This window comes from Mustela putorius, unplaced genomic scaffold (assembly GCF_011764305.1).
Source record: "Mustela putorius furo isolate JIRA1106 unplaced genomic scaffold, ASM1176430v1.1 tig00003867_pilon_pilon_pilon, whole genome shotgun sequence".
Lineage (NCBI taxonomy): Eukaryota > Metazoa > Chordata > Mammalia > Carnivora > Mustelidae > Mustela > Mustela putorius.
This window is the reverse complement of record NW_025422019.1, coordinates 16914392-16936283: the sequence shown is the minus strand read 5'-3', so window position 1 is coordinate 16936283 and position 21892 is coordinate 16914392. Positions and strand designations below refer to the sequence as shown.

Genomic DNA, 21892 nt, shown 5'->3' with positions numbered 1-21892 from the left:
ACTGAGTGATGAATATTGACTCAACTTTTTTAACTTTTTAATATGGCAGTTTTTGAAATATACATACAAAAATAGAAAAATCAACCCACAGACCCATCACCGAACTTGCACCGTTATCAGCATTTTGCCTTCATTTTCATTTGTCCCTCACCTCAGTCGTTTTTTTCTCCTGGGATTATTTTAGAGCAAATTCCAGACAACATTTCTTTCTTTCTTTCTTTCTTTCCTTTCTTTTCTTTTCTTTTCTTTCTTTCTTTCTTTTTTTTTTTAAATAATCTCTACATCCATTGTGGCACTTGAACTCAAGACCCTGAGATCGAGTTGTATGCTCTACCAACTGAGCCATCCAGGTGCCCCTCATTTGCTCTTTAAAAACTTCCATTATGTACCTCCCACAGAGACTTCCTTCCACCCTCCTTCTTTTTGTCTCTTTTAAAAATATAATCCTGTACCCCAGTACCCATTATCATACCAAAACAATTATGATTACTTAGTAACTCCAGGTTTGGTTTCCCAGATTCTCAAAATATCTTTTTGCAGTTACTTTGTTCAAATTAGGATCACAATATGATTCACACACTGCATTTCTTCATTATATTTCTTATTTTCCAATTAATCTATAATATCACCCCATTCCTTTTTTTATACTATTGACTATTCAAGAAACTGAATCATTTGCCTGTAGGATTTCCTACATTATGGATTTGTCTTCCTGTATCCTCATGGTATTATTTGACATGTTTCCCTATCCCCCTGATTCCAGAATAATAGTTATAAGATATAGTGGCTTAATTAGATTCTGATTAAATTATTTTGGGAAGAGAGCTTAACAGATGATACATGCATTCCATCAAGAAGGACCTATGGTCTGGTTGTTCCACTTTTCATGATGTTAGTATTGAATGACAAGAGGAAGATAACCCCCAAAATATAGTTCATTACAATGAGAAGAAAATATTTATGTTCATCCCACTGTAAAATGTAATTTTGGCAGAGCAATTGATGGAAAAAATATTACTCTTAGAAAACAACCAGTTTTTACTTTTATTTCCAAAATTCAACTGGTTTCTAATGTTGTGATCTAATCAGTTCTAAGTTTCAGACTAGAGAAAAATGTTTAATTTTAAAAGTCACTCCTGAGCCATTCTCTCCCCACTAAAGTAATGGATAAATTTCTGCCAGTTGGTCAAATCAGACATTTTTATTTGCCTAGTATCACCAAATTATGACAGAATTAGTTAAACATCTCTACAAAGATGAATTAACATGACTTTGAGAGCTAGGGAAATACAATGTTTCTTTCATGATACCCAGAGTTCCCGAAATATCCTTTAGTCTAATTGGTGAGGGACACATGCACCCATCCCAGGGGTGTCAGCCAGACGGCAGTAACTGTCTGCTGCCCCAGAGCAGTCTTCCAGAAGACACACAATGAAAGGACACAAGGACATTCCTCTCCAGGAACAGAAGTTATTACATAGTATTCTATTAAAAGTGTTCCAAGGCTAGAGAGCACCATAGGGCTCAATTGGGGAGGACCAGTCCGGAGACGGAGTGGTTGTTTTAAGAGTTAAACAGCTGAAGACTGACCCCATGTGACTGGGAACTACTAGAAGAAATAGAGAAGCACCTCTGGATTAGAGAGTCCACCCGAGCCTGTCGTGAGCAAAAAAAAATAATTACAAAAAGCAGACAAAATGGATATTCTTTCCTAAAAACGCATCATTTGCTTGATGCACAAGACGGCCATCTGTAACTGCTGCTAACAAGGCTGGCCTCAGCTGGAGAGTTCAGTGCTCCAGCCTGCTGCCTCTTGGGGCTCCTCTCGGGCTGGGCACTGCTGGTTAGGTCCCTCTGCCTCCACATGTCTGACAAAGTGTGTTAGAACTATGACACAGGTTCCCTTGGCCAGCAGCATGCAGCGATTTTAATTTCGGCCTTGTCCAAGACCATGCAAATACAAACAGGCTTCATGCTCATCTTTATCATATTGAAAAAACTACAATGCTGAGCTGCATTTACTGCCTCGAGCAGGATGTTAAAATACATCCCATTTTTATGTAGGTCATCACAGATAAAATATAAAGTGCATATATGTGAGCAGGCCTAAATAGTGCTGCTTTACGTGGACAACTTTGTTTATTCTAGATAGGCCAGTGAGAGAGATCTGTTGTGGAAACTTCATTCCAGTCCATGGAACTGGGGAGGTTCCCAGATGAACGGCATAAAGGTTCCGGCTGACAGCTGTTGAACTTTCACTGTTTATAACAACAAATGACTTTAGGTATAATTAAAGATTATTTGACTCAGTAATATTCAGAAGTTTTTTAAATTTCTAATCTGATCTCATTCTTGTCACAGTTTTCTTTACTGACTATCTAAACTAGCTCAAAGGTGCAGAAGCAAGTAATTTTCCCCATCTGTCAGGAGTCTTGGTACTTTATACTTGCTTGTAATTTTTTCAAAATGGGTTAGGTAAGGGAGAAAGAACTTTTTCCAGAAACATATTTTATTGCTTTCAAATTGCTAACCTAGAGGCTTTTTCCTATTCACAATAAAAGCTATAAAAAGCCATCCTAATGTATTTTTTGCTGTGATTTTGCTGTATAAACATGATTGCACAAGGCAAAACCACCAGTTCCCACAGCGTATGTTGAAAAGTGCTGATCTTGTGTTCTTACTGCAGCTTAATGAAATGATAAGAAGCCCAGGAGAAGGGCATTTCTGGCAGGTGGACCACATCAAGCCCGTATCTGGTGGAGGAGGACAGTGCTCCCTGGACAACCTGCAGACGCTGTGCACAGTGTGTCACAGGGAGGTGAGTGACACTATGCAGACCCATGTGGCTTCATCCTGGGACAGCAAAGAAAAGTGTGTACACAGGCATAGGAGGCTGAGTGGATGAAGCCGTATCCCTTGTCTGGGTTCCGAGATGGCTTTATTCCCTTCATCACCTGAGTTTCCTCTCAAGGCTGATATGAGTTCCCAGTCCCAAACAGAAGAGAAGCTGCTTTCCTTTGAATTCGTTCTAGGACAGGAAATTGTCACCACCACCTAGAAGAAAATGAATGTAACTTACATGGTGTGGAAGTGACCCAGACCATCAGCCCAGCAGACTGGTGAACTGAGGCAGTGGTGTGTGCTGACGCTTGCAGCTAAGGCTATCCTGACATGTCAGAGAACATTAATAAATTCTTTCCAGGATCCCCACCCCCACCCCGCCTCAGTTCAACATGCAGACATTACACTCTTGGCCAAAGTGCAAAACTTGTTAACCTTGGCACCTTTTTGAACTATTACCTGTTGCTTAAAACCGCAGGGGAAAATATTTACCAACAGTATTATTTACCAACTATTATTTACCAAGTAGCATGGATTTTTAACAGGCCATTTAGCAAAAGGATCTGCTAATTAAAGTTTTCTTAGAAAGAAGCACACATTCAATATGCACTTTCTGTTTTTCTAATTGTGACAGGATTTATTTTTTTTTTAAGATTTTATTTATTTATCTGACAGACAGAAATCACAAGTAGGCAGAGAGGCAGGCAGAGAGAGAGGGAAGCAGGCTCCCTACTGAGCAGAAAGCCCGATGCAGGCCTCGATCCCAGAACCCTGAGATCATGACCTGAGCCGAAGGCAGAGGCTTTAAACCACTGAGCCACCCAGGCGCCCTAATTGTGACAGGATTTAAGCATTTTCCCATGTTCCCATAATAAGCATTTATGTTTATCATCCAAAATGGCTACACATTATTCTATTGAGTATATGTCTGCTATAATTTATTTAGCCATTCCCAGACTGATGAGCATTGAAGTGGTTTATATTTCCTGTTTATACACTGTTCTGCTTTGAGGTTGTTCCTTTAGATCCTCAAATGTAAAACCATGGAGTGAAGGGTTTGACTGTAGGAATTTAACTTCAAGCAGTTTCCCAAAGGACTGTGTTCTCCTCCTGTCTCCCAGCCCTGTTGAGGGACGAGAGTGCCCGTTGAACTGAGCAAGCTCATCAGTGCTCATCTGAGGGCGTAAGAAGGGCCTGCCACGATTTTGTTTACCAAAGATACTGAGGGTTCTACAAATGCTAATCAGTGGTTTGACACTTTCAAAAACTGTTCAGATCCTTTGCCATTGTTCATACTGTATAAGCACTTTTAGCCTTATTTTAATATTTTAGGTTCCTCAGTTTCTTCACAAATACAATTTTTACATAAAATGGACCTTGTAATGTAAGTAGGGTTTTTTGCTTTTAGTTTTAACCCTCTTTTCTCTCCCCACACCTGCCACCTGGATAACTTCACATACCTGAACTGGGAAAAAAGTCATCCGATTTCTCAGCCGTGAAAATTATTGGCACATGCAAGACCTATTAAGAGAATTACTATGTAGCAAAAAGAAAACCCACCCCTTCTGTAATCATTTTTAGATTCTCATGAGAAATTTTATTTGTGGAAATAGCAGAAGAATCCAGTTTTGATCTACCTCATTTTGTTTTTCTGCATTGGCTTGGGAGTGGCTTCTGAGACCCCAGAATGGGAAGCCAGTAGGCTTACATGCACCACACTGGGAGAAATCACAAGACGGCTTATGTACGCCCTTACTTAGATGAGGAGAATTGGGGCCTCCTGTAGTCCTCAAAGGGAGGGAGTCACAGTCTCAATGGGGAGTAAGTCATTCTCCAAAGCATCTGGTCCTAAGTGAACCTAGGACCTTGGGGCATTTACTAAGCTATTGGGGTCCTCTTCTTGTGGTGTGGTGTGCCATCTGAGGGCAAAGCACTGAAACAGGGCATGGTGATAATGTAGATTTTTCCAGACTGATGAAATAAAGTTTTTGAGATTCCGGAACTAGTACTCTCTTCCTAACAGGTGTACCATTTATATTTTTTAACTTTTAGAGAACTGCCAGACAAGCTAAGGAAAGAAGCCAGGGGAGAAGACAATCTCTAGCATCAAAGCATGGATCAGACATCACAAGATTTTTGGTGAAGAAGTGAAGTTGAATGGATGACAAATGATTTACATGTGTAGGAACCGAACACATTTTTTTCATGTTTCTATATGAAGAGTGAACATTTTTAGAGCAAAAAATCAAGAATTCAACTTTCCCTTTCATATTATATGCTTTTAGTGTCCAATACCTTTTGAAAGTTCTTAACACAAACTGAGATAAAATACTAAATATTTCTGTGATCTTCATGATTTCAGGCAGGCTCTCAATTATGTTTCAGTCAGGTTTTGTTGAGCTTTCATTTCCCCCTGCAGTACCTTAATCATGGTATTATGCATAGATTGTATTTGAAAAATACTTGGAAATGCTGCTGGATTAGTATTGGTTATGAACTGCTGCGTGTAGATTCAGAGTACTGGAAAACTACAAGGGAAATTTCGGAGGCAAATCATCCAGGAATTCGGGGGCAAGCATGAGCACCCTGGTTTGTATGCGAGAGAGACTCTTACTCACTGACTGCCTCCAAAATGGGCTTTGGGCACACATTTTGAGTGTTGCCCTATTTATTTCTCAACAGATTGTCTTTATTGAAAAGATGCTTCTGAAAATAAGCTAATTGGACCTACAGTATTGGTAGACAATTCGGGGTTCTAGATTTGTTAAACCTAGTGATTGTTAAAACTGTTTAAAAACTGAAAACATAGAATGTCACTTGAACTTCATTTGTCAGTTAGTTAATTTTAATGCATAAAACTACATTCAATGTCCAAGTGCTCTTTATCTCCTGGCTATTACTTTGTTTTTAAAATCCCAGTCTTATTAAAAGTGTATTTTACTGGTACCTCTTTTAAAAAGAGTGAGGACAATCAAACACTTTATATTAAAGCATGAGCAGATGGAGATATAGGTTTCAAAAAGACAGTGGTAATACTAATATATCATTGATATTCAAAAATAAAAGCATGAAAATAAAACAAAACCAGGGTACAGTCCTCCAAAATGTCAAAGTCATGCGAGGTAAGAGTTAGAACTACACAAACTACAGGCCCAAGGAAGAATTACATTCATGAAAGTCCTGTTTGTAAATACTGTTTGGATGTAAATTTCATTTATTTATTTCAGCACTTTACAGTCTTCATTAGTAGCTGATGTTTTACAATGTAGAGGACTTGTTTTTAAAGAAAGATTATCCAATCATGAATTATCCTTTTAGAGTTCTTAAGGTTTATAACTTTTATTGTATGAGAGCAAATAGCGGTGTTTCTTTTATAAATTAGGTCGGGCTTGCTTTCTTCTCCTTTCTGCTTTGCTGGTCAGGCTTTTTGCAGTTTTCTGCCTCATTGCCAGGGTAACCTAGGATTCCTCACGGCTGAGAGCTGAGAAATCGGCAGGCTGTTTTTCCTCCAGCATGGGGTGCTTGCAGTGAGACTTAGGTCTAAGTAGGTCAGGTATCAGTGGAAGTTACTCTTTATTTTTTTTTTTTAAGATTTTATTTATTTGACATAGAGAGATCACAAGTAGGCAGAGAGGCAGTCAGAGAGAGGGGGAAGCAGGCTCCCTGCCAAGCAGACAGCCCGATGTGGGGCTTGATCCCAGGACCCTGAGACCATGACCTGAGCTGAAGGCTGAGGTTTAACCCACTGAACCACCCAGACACCCCAAGAAGTTACCTCTTTAGATTAAACTAAGGTGGCAGTTCTAGGAACAGTGTTCTCAGATGGAATAAATGAATGATGGTTTAAGATGAAATGACCCATGTGCCAATTTTATGGCCAAATAAAAATGCCATAAAAACATCAAAAAGAATAAAATACTTAGGAATACATTTAACTAAGGAGGTAAAAGATATGTACACTGAAACTACCAGACTTTAATGAAAAAAAAAAAGAAAAAGACACAAATGGAAAGATACTCCATATTCATGGGTGGGAAAAATTTATATTATGAGAAAGTCCATACTACACAAAGAAATCTATAGATGCAGTGTAATCCCTATTAATAATCCAGTAGCATCTTTCAAAGAAATAGAAAAAAATTTTTTCTTTAAAATTTGTTGGGGGCGCCTGGGTGGTTCAGTGGTTTGGGCTGCTGCCTTCGGCTCGGGTCATGATCTCAGGGTCCTGGGATGGAGCCCCGCATCGGGCTTTCTGCTCCGCAGGAAGCCTGCTTCCCTCTCTCTCTCTCTCTCTCTCTCTCTGCCTGCCTCTCTGCCTACTTGTGATCTCTGTCTGTCAAATAAATAAATAAAATCTTTAAAAAATAAAATAAAATAAAATTTGTTGGGAACCACAAAACTAAAAATAGCAAAGCAATCTTGAGAAAAAAGAACAAAGTTGGAGGAATCAGGCTTCCAGATTGCAACTATTTACAAAGCTGTAGTAATCAAAACATTATGGTATTGCTATAAAAACAAATCCATAGATCAATAGAAGAGCATAGAGGGCCCAAAAATAAAACTATGTCAACTGATTTTCTTTCTTTTTTTTTTTTAAAGATTTATTTTATTTTAGAGACAGAGGGGAAGGGCAGAGAGACAGAATCCTCAAGCAGACTCCCTGCTGATCGTGAAGCCCAATACCAGGCTGGATCTCACAAACCTGAAAAAAACAAGAGCCGGCCACTTAACCAACTGAAGCACCCAGGTGTGTCCCTCCCCCGCCTTACTAAATTTATTTTAGAGAGAGTCAACTGATTTTCACAAACGAGCCAAGAATATAAAATTGAGAAAGGATAGTCTCCTCAATAAATGGTGATGGGAAAACTGGACCCCCTACTTTATACCATGTACACAGATCAATTCAAAATTGATTAGAGTCTTGAATATAAGACCTGAAACAATAAAACTCCTCAAAGGAAAAAGGGAAGATTTAGGTCTGAGATGGTGGCTAGGAAGACCTTTGGCTTACCTCCTTCCACAAACATACCAAATCTATACCAACATCTAGAGCAGCTTCCCCTCAAGAAGAACTGAGGACTGATTGAACAGCTTCTGTACAACAAGATAGAGAGGCCACACAGAAAACAGCAGGAGAAACAGAGACACAGTTACAACAGGAAACCCAGCCCTGATGTAAACTGCAGCAGGAAGAGATAGCACAGAGGTACCCATGCACAGATTCACCCATGCTGTGGCATGGAAAAGGAGCAGCAGTTCAAAAGGCAACTAGACTAACTTGACTAAGAACTAACTAACTAGGCAACTGAACTAACCCTAGGCCATTCAACAAACAGCGAAGGAACTGCTAGAACTTTCCCCGGACTCATGTGCTAGTGATTACCACTGTTTACATTCAGCCTTACCTTGACGGCACAGATGGGCTCAAGGTCTCAGCACTGTAGCCAGCCTGCTGCATTAGCAAACACCAGGTCCCTAGCCCACACCAGCCTGACATCTTCCCAACACGGCCCCTACACGCATGCCTGCCAGCTCCAGCTGTCCCCCCAAGGTGAGCCCAACACAGTGCACACCAGGTCCCTCCTCTAGTTGTGCCCATTACAGCTGCAGCCAACTTCCCCAGATAATAAAGGCACAAAGCACTCCAGGACACCCTATGCCTCCACCTGTTTTAGCTCCAGCCAACTCACCTCAGTGCCCTGAGGTCCCCTACGCCACACTGACTATAGCTGGAACCATCCCTCCAGGATTCTCCAAGCACAGAATGCCGGGGGACCATCCAGCCCATGCCCACTTCAGTTCCAACTATCCCACCAGGGCACCCCTTTGTGAAGCACCCAGGGACCTCTGCTCTCTGCCTGCTTCAGCCCCAGCCGTCTTATCAGAGTGACCCAGAGTAGACCGCTCAGGGAATTTTCAGACCACACCCCTCACTGCTATAACCAGCCAGCCCAAACCATCAGACATACACAGTCTACATCAGGGATATTCCTGTACACGTCCTATCATCCAGAATGGGAGAGGTAGCTGCTTTGCCTAATTCATTCAAACAAACCCAGAAAGTAAAACAAAATGAAAACAGAGGAATATCATCCAAACAAAAAAATATGAGAAAAGGGGCACCTGGGTGGCTCAGTCGGTTGAGCAGCTGCCTTCAGCTCGAGTCGTGATCCCAGGGTCCTGGGATTGAGCCCTGCATTGGGCTCCCTGCTCAGTGGAGAGCCTGCTTCTCCCTCTCCCTCTGCCTGCCGCTCTGCCAACTGGTGCTTTATCTATCTGTCAAATAAATAAATAAATCTTTTTTAAAAATGAGACAAAACTTAAGGGAAAGAACTAAATGAAATGTTGATCATCAGTCTATATTATAAGGAGTTAAAAGTAATGGTCAAGGGGCACCTGGGTGGCTCAGTGGGTTAAAGCCTCTGCTTTCGGCTCGGGTCATGATCCCAGCATCCTGGGATCGAGCCCCACATCCGGCTCTCTGCTCGGCATGGAGCCTGCTTCCCTTCCTCTCTCTCTGTCTACTTGTGATCGCTCTCTCTGTCAAATAAATAAATAAAATATTTAAAAAAAAAATAATGGTCAAAAAGATGATTGTCAGACTTGAGAGAAGAGTAGATGAAAGATGGAAGTATCACAATTCTACATTTCAAGATATACTACAAAGCTCTAATAACTAAAAAAAAATATGGTACTGACATAGAAATAGACAAATCAAGGCAACAGAATAGAGAGCCCAGAAATAAGCAGATACATATAGAGTCAATTAATCAAATACAAAGGAGGCAGGAATGTGCAATGAGGAAAAGGCAGCCTGTTTAGTAAATGGTGTTGGGGAAACTGGACCACTTTCTTACACCATACACAAAAATAAGCTCAGAATGGATTAAAGACCAAAATGAGAGACCTGAAACCATCCAAATCCTAGAAGAGAACATAGGTTGTTATTGCTCTGATATTAGCCATGGCAACATTTTTCTAGATCTGTCTCCTAAAGCAAGAGAAACAAAAGCAAAAGTAAATGGGTGGGACTACAACAAAATAAAAAGCTTCTGCACAGCAAAGTAGACCATCAAAGGGCAAAGTATAGAATGGGAGAATATATTTGCAGATAATCTGTCCTATAGGGGTTAATATCCAAAATATATAAACAACTCCTATAACTCAGTACTCCCCCCCCCAAAAAAAGCCAACAAAAAGAGAAATGTGAATAGGCATTTTTCCAAAAAAAGATACACAGATGGCAGATATATGAAAAGATGCTCATGACTAATCATCAGGGAAATGCAAATCAAAGCCACAATAAGGTAATACTTCACATCAATTAGAATGGGTAATATCAAAAAGACACAAAATAACAAGTGTTGACAAAGATGTGGAGAAAAAGGAACCTCATGCACTGTTGGTAGGAAGGCATATTGGTACATTCACTATGGAAACAGTATGGAGGTTTTTTTGAAAATTAAAAATGGAAATAACATATAATTCAGTGATTTGAGTGCTGGGTGTTTACCCAAAGAAAATGAAAACACAAATTTGAAAAGATATATGTGCCCCTATGTTTACTGCAGCATTCTTTACTATAGCCAAGATTTGGAAGCAACCCAAGTAGCCACCAGTAAATGAATGGATAAAGAAGATATATATACAACGGAATATTACTCAGAAAAAAGGATGAAACTACCATTCCTGACAATATGGATGGACCTAGAAGGCATTATGCTACATGAAATAAGTCAGACAGAAAAAAGACAAATACCATGTATTTTCACTTATCTGTGAAATCTAAAAAAAAAACAAAAACAAATAAAAAAACCCAGAAACAGACTCTCAAAATACAGAGAACAAACTGATGGCTGCCTAAAGGGAAGAGAGGCAAAATAAGTGAGGGGGTTAAGTAGCATAAACTTAATTTACAAAATAGTAAGTTATCGGGGATGGAAAATAAAGCACAGGGAATATTATCAATAATGTAGTGATTCTGTATAGTGAAAGATGGTGACAACACTTACTGTGGTGAACACTGCATAATGATGAATCACTACATTGTACAGTTCCAGTTAATATGTCAACTATACTTCCGAAAAAATAGAGGGTGAGCTCCTTGATAGCAGTCTTGGCTATAGTCTTTTGAATTTAACATCAATAGCAACAAAAGCAAAAATAAACAAGTGGGACTATATAAACCTAAAAGCTTCTATAAAGTAATGAAACTATATGCAAAATGAAAAGACAACCTCCAGGGGCGCCTGGGTGGCTCAGTGGGTTAAAGCCTCTGCCTTCAGCTCAGGTCATGATCCCAGGGTCCTGGGATCGAGCCCCGCATCCGGCTCTCTGCTTATCAGAGAGCCTGCTCCCTGCCCCATGCCCCCGCCTGCCTCTCTGCCTACTTGTGATCTCTCTCTCTCTTTCAAATAAATAAATAAAATCTTTTAAAAAAAAAGAAAAGACAACCTCCAGAAAGAAAAAATATTTGCAAACACACTCAATAAGAGGTTAATATCCAAAATATATAAGGAACTTATACAACTCAATAGTAAAAAAAAATAAAAAGAAAAAAGAAAAACCCAATTTAAAAATGGGCAAAGGACCTGAATAGACATTTTTCTAAAGAACACATAAAATGGCTAATATCTCTAATCATCAAGGAAATGCAAATCAGGACCACGATGTGATATCACCTTGTACTGTTCAGACTGACTACTATTAAGACAAGAGATAATAAATGCTAGTAATGATGTGGAGGAAAAGGAACCCTTATGCACTATTGGTGGGGATGTAAACTGGTAAATTTCCACTATGGGAAATGGGTTGGTGCCTTAAGCAATTAAAAATAGAACTACCATATGAGACTACTATTGCACCGCTCCACGTATATCCAAAGTGAATAAAACCACTATCTCAAAGAGGTATCTGTACACCTTCCATGCAGCTTCGTTCACAGTAGTCAAGGTATGGAAACAACCTGTCTACAGACAGATGAATGGATAAATTGTAGTAGGTGTCTACAATAAATATTCAGTTTTTAAAAAGACAGAAATCCTAGTGGGGTTCCAAGATGGCATCATAGAAAGATCCTGGGCCTACCTCTTGCCATGGACACACCAAAGTTCTAGTACATACAGACTCATCTTTTCAGAACAGCTCCTCCACAACACAGGGCAGAAAAAAGAGAGACTCCCACCACCAGTGCATCAACCCACAAAAAGGAGGAATATCACAAACTCATAGCCCCTCTCTGAGGAACAAGAGGTCTGAGCTCCATCAGGCACTCTACCCATAGGTCCTGCACTGAAAAGAAAGGCCTCCAAAACAACTGCCACTGAAATCAGCAGAGCTAACGTCCAAGAGAGCCAAAGGACTATAGGAAACAGATTCTGCTCTTTAAGGGCTGACACATAGACTCACTTGCTATAAGTCCCAATGCAGAGGCAGTAGTTTGTGGAACTGAGCTGTGTGTGAGGGAGGTTCATTTACTAGTCTTAGGGAGTACATCAGAATGTCAGGGATTGAGTATAGTTTTCTGCAGAGAGAGATGCTGGCAGGTGACTTTTTAATTTTCTCTCCTTCCTTGCTAGCCCTGTGCTGGCCAGTGCCATTTGTGGTGCTCATAATCTTACTCTTTAGTCCCACTTCCTCATTAATGTTGTCCCCCCAACGTCTTGAAGCCCTACCCTACCGGATCCAGCCCAGTGTTTATCCACCATGCCTCCACTCTGTGAGATCTGACATGTGGACTCAACCCCCACAGTGCTCCTCCACTAGGGCCCCCAGCCCACCAGATCCAGTAGAAGGCTTATCCAAGCCCTACACAACTCCATGGTGGCCCCTGCCTTGCCAAAGCCAATGGATAAGGTGCTCCCCAATCTGGTGCTTATCCACCATGGCCTACAGCTTGCCAGACCCCAAAAGTGAACGCACTCTGCACAGGCAGTACTCCCTGAACATTGGCACTGGCTTGCTATGGGGTGCGGTTGTATTTCTGGGCTCCATAGGACTGAAACATTCAAGAGAGACAGAGCTTGCCAGGCTTCCACCCCAGGGCATGAGTAACCCTTCAAGTCTGGGAGAGAGTATTGCTTCCCAGACTATACAGAAATAAACACAGAGAGCCTCACAAAATTAGGAGGCAGGGGAAGATTATCCAAATGAAAGAAACAAGACAAAACTTCAGAAAAATATTTTAATGAAATGGAGATAACCATTCTACTAACTAAGACTTCAAAGGAATGGGCATAAAAGTTGTTCACTAAACTCGGGAGAAAAATGAATGAATACCATGAGATCTTCAACAAAGAAGAAGAAATACAAGAAACCTACCCACAGAAGTTAAAGAGCTGAAGAATATAATACCCAAACTAGAGGAGTTCAATAACATACTGGATGAAGCAGAAGAATTGATCAGCAAACTGGAAGAAAAAGCAGTGAAACATTGGACAGAGCAGCAAAAAGAAAAGTAATATTTTTTTAAAAGGATGATTCCTTAATGGGAACATTAGGACAACATCAAGTGAAATACACATTCACATTATAGAGTTCCCCAAAGAAAAGCAAATGGACCAAAAACTTTTTTGAAGAAATACTAGCTGAAAACTTTCCTAATTTGGGGAAGGAAATAGGCATCCAGGTCCAGGAAGTCAAAAGACTCCCAAATAAAATGAACTTCAAGAGATCCACACCAGTACACATAATTGCAATGTCAAAAGTTAAAGAGAATCTGAAAAGCAGCAAAAGGAAAACAACTTATCACATATAAAGCTTTCAGCATATTTCTCAGCAAAAACATGGGAGGGCAGAAGAGAGTGGTATGACATATTCAAAGCGCTAAAAGGAAAAAATTTCCAATCAAGAACTCTCTACCCAGCAGGGTTATTCAGAATTGAAGGAGCAATCAAGAGCTTTCCAGGGGCACCTGGGTGGTTCAGTCAATAGAGCACCCAACTCTTGATCTCAGCTCAGGTCTTGATCTCAGGGTTGAGTTCAAGCCTTACGTTGGGCTCCATGCGAGGTATGGAGCCTACTTAAAAAACGTTTTCCAGAAAAGCAAAAACTGAGGGAATTTTTCACCACTAAACTGGCCTTACAAGAAATGTTACAGGGAATTTTCTGAGCTGAAAAGAAATGGTATTAATAACAACAACAAAAAAAACCATACAAAAGTAAACCTCTCACTGGAAAAAAATACATAGTAAAGGTAATGGGTCAATCACTTATAAAGCAAGTGTGAATGTCAAAAACCAAGAGTAATAAATTTAAACTATAATAATTAGGTAAGGGATACATAAAATAAAAAGATGTAAAATGTGACATCAAAATATGAATCACTGAGGGGCACCTGGGTGGCTCAGTGGGTTAAAGCCTCTGCCTTCAGCTTGGGTCATGATCCCAGGGGCCTGGGATTGAGCCCCATGTCAGGCTCTCTGCTCAGTGGGGAGCCTGCTTCCTCCTCTCTCTGCCTGCCTCTCTGCCTACTTGTGATCTCTGTCTGTCAAATAAATAAATAAAATCTTAAAAAAATATATGAATCATTGGGACTGACTTAGTAAAAATATAAGGGTTTGGAATGTATTCAAACTTAAGTTGCTAGAATAAAACCAACTGTTATATACATAGGATCCTGTGTGAGACTCATGGTAACCATAAGGCAAAAGCTCATGGGTAAATGCACAAAAGAAAATGAGAGGATTCTAAACATCACATTACACTACAGAAAGCCATCAAACTACAAGGCAAGAAAGAAAAACTATTAAAAAGCCAGAAAACGATTAACAAAATGGCACTTCAAAAAATGGCAATAGGTACATACTTACCAATAATTCTTTTTAATGTAAATGGACTAACTTCTCCAATAAAAAGACAGAGAGTGGCTCAGTGCATGAAAATACAAGACCTATCAATATGCCACCTAAAAGACTTCAGAAGAGAGACACACTAAGGCTGGAAGTGAAGAGACAGAGAAAGATGCTCCATGCAAATGGAAATGAAAAGAAAGCTCATGCAGCTATACTCATATCAGACAAAATAGACTTTAAAACAAAGACTGTAATAAAGACAAAGAAGGGCATTGCATAATGATAAAGGGGTCAATCCATCAGGAAGAAACAGTGTTCACACATACACACTCCATAGGATTACCAAAATATATCAAGGAAAAATTAACATAATCAAAAGGAAAAACTGACAACAATGCAATAATAGTAAGGGATGTTAGACTTCTATCAGTGAATAAATTAACAAGATAGAAAATCAATAAGGAAACATCAATCATAAATTGAGTATTAGACCAAATGTACTTAACAGATATATATAGAACAGTCCATCCAAAAGTAGCAGAATACTCATTCTTCTCAAGGCACATGGAACATTCTCCAGGACAGATCATATATCATGCCATAAAGAAACATTCCAATAAATTTAAGATTTAAAGCATAAACACCATCTTCTCTGACCATAGTGAAACTAGAAGTACAAAATAGAAGTACAAACTAGAAGTACAAAAATAAAACTGGAGAAAACACCAAAATGTGGAGATTGAACAACCAGTGGGTCACCGAGAAAAATATGACAATTTAAAACAGAAATAGTACATGCCAAAATCTATCGGATGTTGCAAAAGCAGATCTCTTAAAAGGGAGGTTCATAGCAATACAGTCTTACCTCAAGAAGCAAGGAAAATCTCAAAAAAAATTAACTATACACCAAAGAGAACTTGAAAAATAAGAACAAATAAAACTTAAAGTCAGTAGAAGGAAGGAAATACAGATCAGAGTGAAAATAAATGAACTAGAAACTTCAAAAAACAATAGAAAATATCAGTGAAGGGGCAACTGGGTGGCTCAGTTGTGCATCTGGGTCAGTTGTGCATCTGACCTTTGATTTCGGCTCAGGTCATGATAGAGGTCTTGGGGTCAGTCCTTGCTTTGGGTTCCATGCTGAGTGATGCGTCTGCACTTTCTCCTTCTCTCTCTGCCCCTCCTAACTGCACACTCGCTCTGTCTCTCTCTCTAAAATAAATATAAATCTTTTAAAAAAAGAAAGCATCAATGAAACTAAGAGTTGGTTCTTTGTAAAGATAAATAAAATTCACAAATCTTTACATAGAGTAACCAACACAAAAAAGGAAGGGTTAAATAAAATCAGAAATTAAGAAGTTACAGCTGATATCACAGAAATACAAAGGATCATAAAAGACTACTATGAACAATTACATACCATCAAACTGGACAACCTAAACGAAACATGCAGAAACATGCAGTCTTCTTTTCTTTTTTCTTTTTTTAAACATGCAGTCTACTCTAAGACTGAATCATGAAGAAATGGAAAATTTGAATAGACTGATTACTAGTAATGAAATTAAGTAATCAAGACCTCTCCCAAAAACAAAAGTCCAGGACCACATGGTTTCACTGGTGAATTCTACCAAATATGCAAAGAAGATAAAATACTTGTCCTTCTCAAAGTTATCCAAACAATAAAGAGGAGAGGGGGGAATGCTTCCCAACTCATTTTATGGGGCAAGCCTTACTGTGATAAACCAACCAAAAATTAAATTAAACCAGACAAAATAAAAATCAGACAAAACAACACCAAAAAAGAAAATTACAGGCCAATATTCTTACACTGATGCAAAAATACTCAAAAATTTTTAGCAAAAAGAATTGAACAATACATTAAAAGGATTATATACCATGATCCAGTGGAATAGGTTGGTTCAACATCTGCCAATTTTCTGATATTACACACCACATTAACCAAATGAAGGGGGAAAAATCATATGATCATTTCAAGAGATGCAGAAAAAGCATTTAACAAAATTCAACATTAATTTATGATAAAAACTCTCAACAATATCAGGATGGAGGAAATACACCTCAATGTAAGAAAGGCTATATGAGACAAAACCACAGCTAACTTTATACTCATTAGTCAAAACTGAAAAATTTTCCTTTAAAATCAGGAACCAGAAAAGAATGCTTACTCTTGCCACTTTTATTCAAGATATTTTAATTCCTAGCCACAGTAATTAGAAAGAAAAAGAAATAAAAGTCGTCCAAATTAGGAAGAAGTAAGACTGTCAGTATGTATAGATGACATGACACTATAAATAGAAAACCTAAAGACTCCACAAAAATACTGTCATAACTAATGAATGAATTCGGTCAAGTTGCAGGATACAAAATCATTATACAGAAATCAGTGGTGGTTCTTTAAAGATTGTTTTTATTTATTTATTTGACACACAGAGAGAGAGAGAAAGCAAGCACAAGAGGAGGACGGGCAAGCAGGGGAGAAGCAGGCTCCCCACTGAGCAAGGAGGAAAGATATTCTGTGCTCACAGATTGGAAGAATCAATATTGTTAAAATGTCTGTACTACCCAAAGCAATCTACAGGTTCAATGCAATCCCTGTAAAAATTCCAGTGGTATTTTTCACAGAGCAAATAAATCAAAAATTTGTGGGGAACCACAAAAGATCCGTAATAGCCAAAGCAATCTTGGAGAAACAAGGACAAATATGGAAGTATCACACACCCTAACTTGGAACAATATTCCAAAGATATAATAAAACAATATGGTATTAGCATAATAAAGACAGATCAGCTGAACAGAAGTGATAACCCATAAATAAATAAACACAAACACACATAATTAATTTATGACAAAGGTGCCAAGAATATACAATGTAGAAAGGACAGTCTCTTCAATAAATGGTGCTGGGGAAACCCGACAGCCACACGTAAAAGAGAACTGAACCGCCATCTTCTACCATACACAAAAATTAACTCAAAATGGATTAAAGACTTGAATCTAAGACCTGAAACTAGAAAATTCCTAGAAGAAAACATAGGCAGTTAGTTCCTTGACCTCGTTCTTAATGGTGTCTTTCTGGGTCTGACTCCAAAGGCAAGGGAAACAAAAGCAAAAATAAATAAATGGGACCACATTAAAGTAAAATGTTTCTGTGCAGCAAAGGAAGCCATCATCAAAGTGAAAAGACAACCTGTAAAATGGAAGATGTTATTTGCAAATCAAATATTCAAAAAGGGGTTAATATCCAAACTATAAAAAGAACTCATTCAGCTTAACAACAACAACAACAAAAACCTAAACAGCCTATTTACAAAAATGGACAGAGGACCTGTATACACATTTTCCCAAAGAAGACATTCAGGGGCCAACAGACACATGAAAGATGTTCAACATCACTAACTTTTAGGGAAATGCAAATTAAAACCACAATTACTTCACAAGGAGAAGACTGGCTAACATCAAAAAGACAAGAAATGATAAATGTCGTTGAGGCTATGTAAGAAGAGAACCCTTATACTTTGTTGACAGGATTATAAATCAGTATATCAGTATGGAAAACAATACGGAGATTCTGCTAAACATTAACAATGGAACTACCATATGATCCAGCTGTCCGATTCTGGGTATTTATCCAAAGAATACGAAAACATTAATTCACAAAGATGTATTTGATATTCAGAGCAGCATTATTTGCAACAGCCAAGATATGGAAACAACCTAAACTGTTCACTGATGGATAAATGTATAAAGAAGATATGGTTATATATGTATAAAGGAATACTACTCAGCCATAAAAAGAGTGCTATCTGACCATTTGCAACGACATGGATAGGCCTTGAGGGTATTAAGTTAAATGAAATAAGTCAGAAGGGGAATGAAAAAAACAGTACAGGCTCACTCATATGTGGAATCTCAACACAAAACAGATAAAGAAACAAAAGCAAAGACACAGACACAGAACAGACTGCTGATTACCAGAGGTAATCGGAGGGTAGGAGAAATGGGCAAAAGGGTCAGATGAATCATGATAGATGGTCAGAGGTCAAATTATAATGTATACCTTAAACTTATATAATGTTGCATTCCAATTTTATCTCAATGAAGAAAAAAGAAATCCTGACATTTTAACAACATGAACTTGGAGGACACTGTGCTAAGTGAAATAAGTCAAAGAAAGAAACTGGATAGTACCTTGTATGGGGAATGCAAAAAAAAAAAAAAGTAATTTTTAAAAGGCAACTGCACTACTGGGTATTTGCCCCCAAGATAAAGATGTAGTGAAAAGAAGGGCCATATGCACCCCAATGTTCATAGCATAGCAGCAATGTCCACAATGTGGAAAGAGCTGAGATCCCTTTCAACAGATGAATGGATAAGAAGATGTGGTCCATATATACAATGGAATATTACTCAGCCATCAGAAAGGATGAATACCCAACTTCTGCAACTTCTGCATCAACATGGATGGGACTGGAGGAGATTATGCTGAGTGAAATAAGTCAAATAGAGAAAGTCAATTATCATATGGTTTCACTTACTTGTGGAACATAAGGAATAGCATGGAGGACATAAAGAGAAGGATGGGAAAGACGAAAGGGGGGAATTGGAGGGGGAGACAAACCATTAGAGACTGGACTCTGAGAAACAAACTGAAGGTTTTAGAGGGAAGGGGAGTGAGGGGATGGCTTGGCCCGGTGATGAGTATTAAGGAGGGCACATATTGCATGGAGCACTGGGTATTATACGTAAATAATCCTGGAATGCTACATCAAAAACTAAGAACGTACTGTATGGCAACTCACATAACATAATATACAGATATATAGATAAATAAATAAATCGACCACATAACATTTTTTTATATATATATACACACACACACTCATCATATATGTGTGTGTTTGTGTGTGTGTGTGACACATACATACATACATGAATGAATATATGTCTAACCCTTATAAACAGAGCGTTGAAAAATAATTACCACAAACAGGGAGGTGGAGGAAATAGAGAGTTTCCTAAAAGGGTGCAAACTTTCAGCTTTAAGATGAAGAAAATCCAAGCATGTAATCTATAACATGGTGATTATAACTGGTAACACTGTACTATGTAAAGGAATTTTGCTGACAGTAGAACTTCAACATTATCACCAAAAAAAGAAGATAAATACATGAGGTGACGGATGTGTTAACTAGATGGTCATCCTTTCACAATGTATACGGCCATCAAATCACCATGTTGTGCACTTTGAATATCTCACAATTTTGTCAATCATATATCAATACAGGGGTGCTTGGGTGGTTCAGTGGGTTAAGCCTCTGCCTTCGGCTCAGGTCATGATCTCAGGGACCTGGGATCGAGCCCTGCATCGGGCTCTCTGCTCAGCAGGGAGCCTGCTTCCTCCTCTCTGCCTGCCTCTCTGCCTACCTGTGATCTCTGTCAAGTAAATAAATAAGATCTTTAAAAAAAAATTATATATCAATACAGAAAACAAACAAAAAAAAAATGCTGTAAGGAACAATAAGTATCTGCCACACAGGATGTTGACTGGTCTGTCCCCTCCCTTCCTGCTGTCAGGCACACTGAGGGGAAGCATTCTGGGACTAAATATAACAGTAGAAATCCATTGAAAAGCAACAACCTGAGAAGGTAAGTCCTGTAGGGCCATCTTTCACCCTCAAGATCAGAGAAAGAAGCTGCACTCTGTTGTGCAAATGGAAGGAAAGTGTCAGGGCAAAGGTGGCCCCCCAGTGTGGAAAGAAGTGCAGAGGGGTCTCTGAGGAAGAGGACAGCAGCTCCCATACAGGAGATGGTAACTAAATGGAATACACTGGGGCAGGGAGGATATGAAGAAGGTAGGGCCCAGCTCTGAAAAGTCTCAGAAGATATAGGGCATAGTTTAGGCTTAGAAAAGAGAAGGCCCTGGATCTATGGAATAATGGGAATTAATAGCTGAAGAATGAACCAATTTACAATATGGGGGCTGAGAAAATATGCCTGCATGGAGAAATGTGGTGTGCCCGTCAGTGAGGCTGTGCCCTCGCCCTGCTCTGGAAAGTACAGCTGACTGGATTCCAGGCTGCCGGAGGCAGGGGGTGAGGACCTCCTGGTCAGGGTGGTTCACACACTCAAACTACATACAGCTGGTGTCAGGCTGAGTGACCTCAATCTCCAGACACTCCAATGATGGACAGAGTTGCTTTTTGTAGTCCCAGAGCCATACAAGAGATCTTGCTTGGAATCTCTAAAGAAATCATCCCTCAGCATTAATCACAGCCTAATGTACACTTCTTGGGGAGATTTTCCAATGACAAATGAATACCTTTCTGTATTTCCTTAACTGTTCATGGAAAAAGGATTTGCTGTCCACATGTCTTACTAATAAATCTTCAGGTGCTTGAGTGAAACATTTAAAATACGGTTTCTTTGTAAATAAAAGTATGAAGCACTTTAAATTACATGTCTAAGAAGTCAATATTCTTGAGCTCTTGGAGTAAAATGGAAAAACTGTGTTTACTTAAAGGATACAGAATCATGGAGATTGAACATCAGAAATAGGTTGTGGAAATAAAATCTCATTTTCTGTTCCATGTTATTAACCTCTCATTCCACCTTTTATTCTTTGAAACTGGAAAATGTGAGCTCCTAGTCATTGCACAAATCTATCTGAATTATCCAACCACCAGAAAATTGTCCCATCGCCTCTCCCATTTGTCATTGGCTTTATAGTGCTGCAAGTGCTTTGCAGCTGTGCTTGTGTTTATATTTACTACTGAGAAATGTTACTGGTACTGAGATGATTCCGAGCTCTGTACCACCTCTCTGTTTCAACAGCATCCCTCCTGGCTCTTTGAAATTACTGACTTGCTCTGTCTCATTAGTATATACCAGCTTTTTAAAATAGCAACTGGCATATGGAACACCTAAAAAATATTGTTAATTGTTCTGCATGTCCTAACATGTTCATATTTATAGTCTCTCTGCTTTTATATATTTGACTTCTCTGTAATCAGAATTCTTCATCATCTTACAGAAACCCCAAACATCTGTATCTGTGTGACAGCTAAGGTCTGTTTAAGAAGGATCCCAACAAGATTTTGACTGTTTTGAGTGTTAAAGAACCACTATCCCAGTACCTGACCCTAGCAACTTCTCAACAAGCATAGTTTACACACAGATCCGACACATAAAGCCCAATCCTCTTGGCTGTAAAGCCAGACTACTACAGTCCACGGTGGAGC

The 21892-nt window shown here is 39.1% G+C and overlaps 1 protein-coding gene and 1 long non-coding RNA gene across 3 annotated transcripts in view; one reads left to right on the top strand and one right to left on the bottom strand.

Annotated features, from left to right (window-relative positions):
• ZRANB3 (zinc finger RANBP2-type containing 3) overlaps positions 1–5925 on the top strand; it is a 323717-nt gene extending 317792 nt beyond the window's left edge. For both annotated transcript variants that reach the window (XM_013046760.2, XM_013046761.2), the window contains exons 20-21: positions 2687–2818; positions 4894–5925. In XM_013046760.2, the coding sequence (XP_012902214.1) occupies positions 2687–2818; positions 4894–4992 (231 nt within the window). In that variant the 3' untranslated portion in view covers positions 4993–5925. The remainder of the gene's footprint in view (positions 1–2686; positions 2819–4893) is intronic.
• The window catches only part of LOC123387907, a 28065-nt gene continuing 6193 nt past the window's right edge, over positions 21–21892 (bottom strand). The window contains exon 2 of the long non-coding RNA XR_006602402.1: positions 21–3054. This is a non-coding gene — a long non-coding RNA (uncharacterized LOC123387907). The remainder of the gene's footprint in view (positions 3055–21892) is intronic.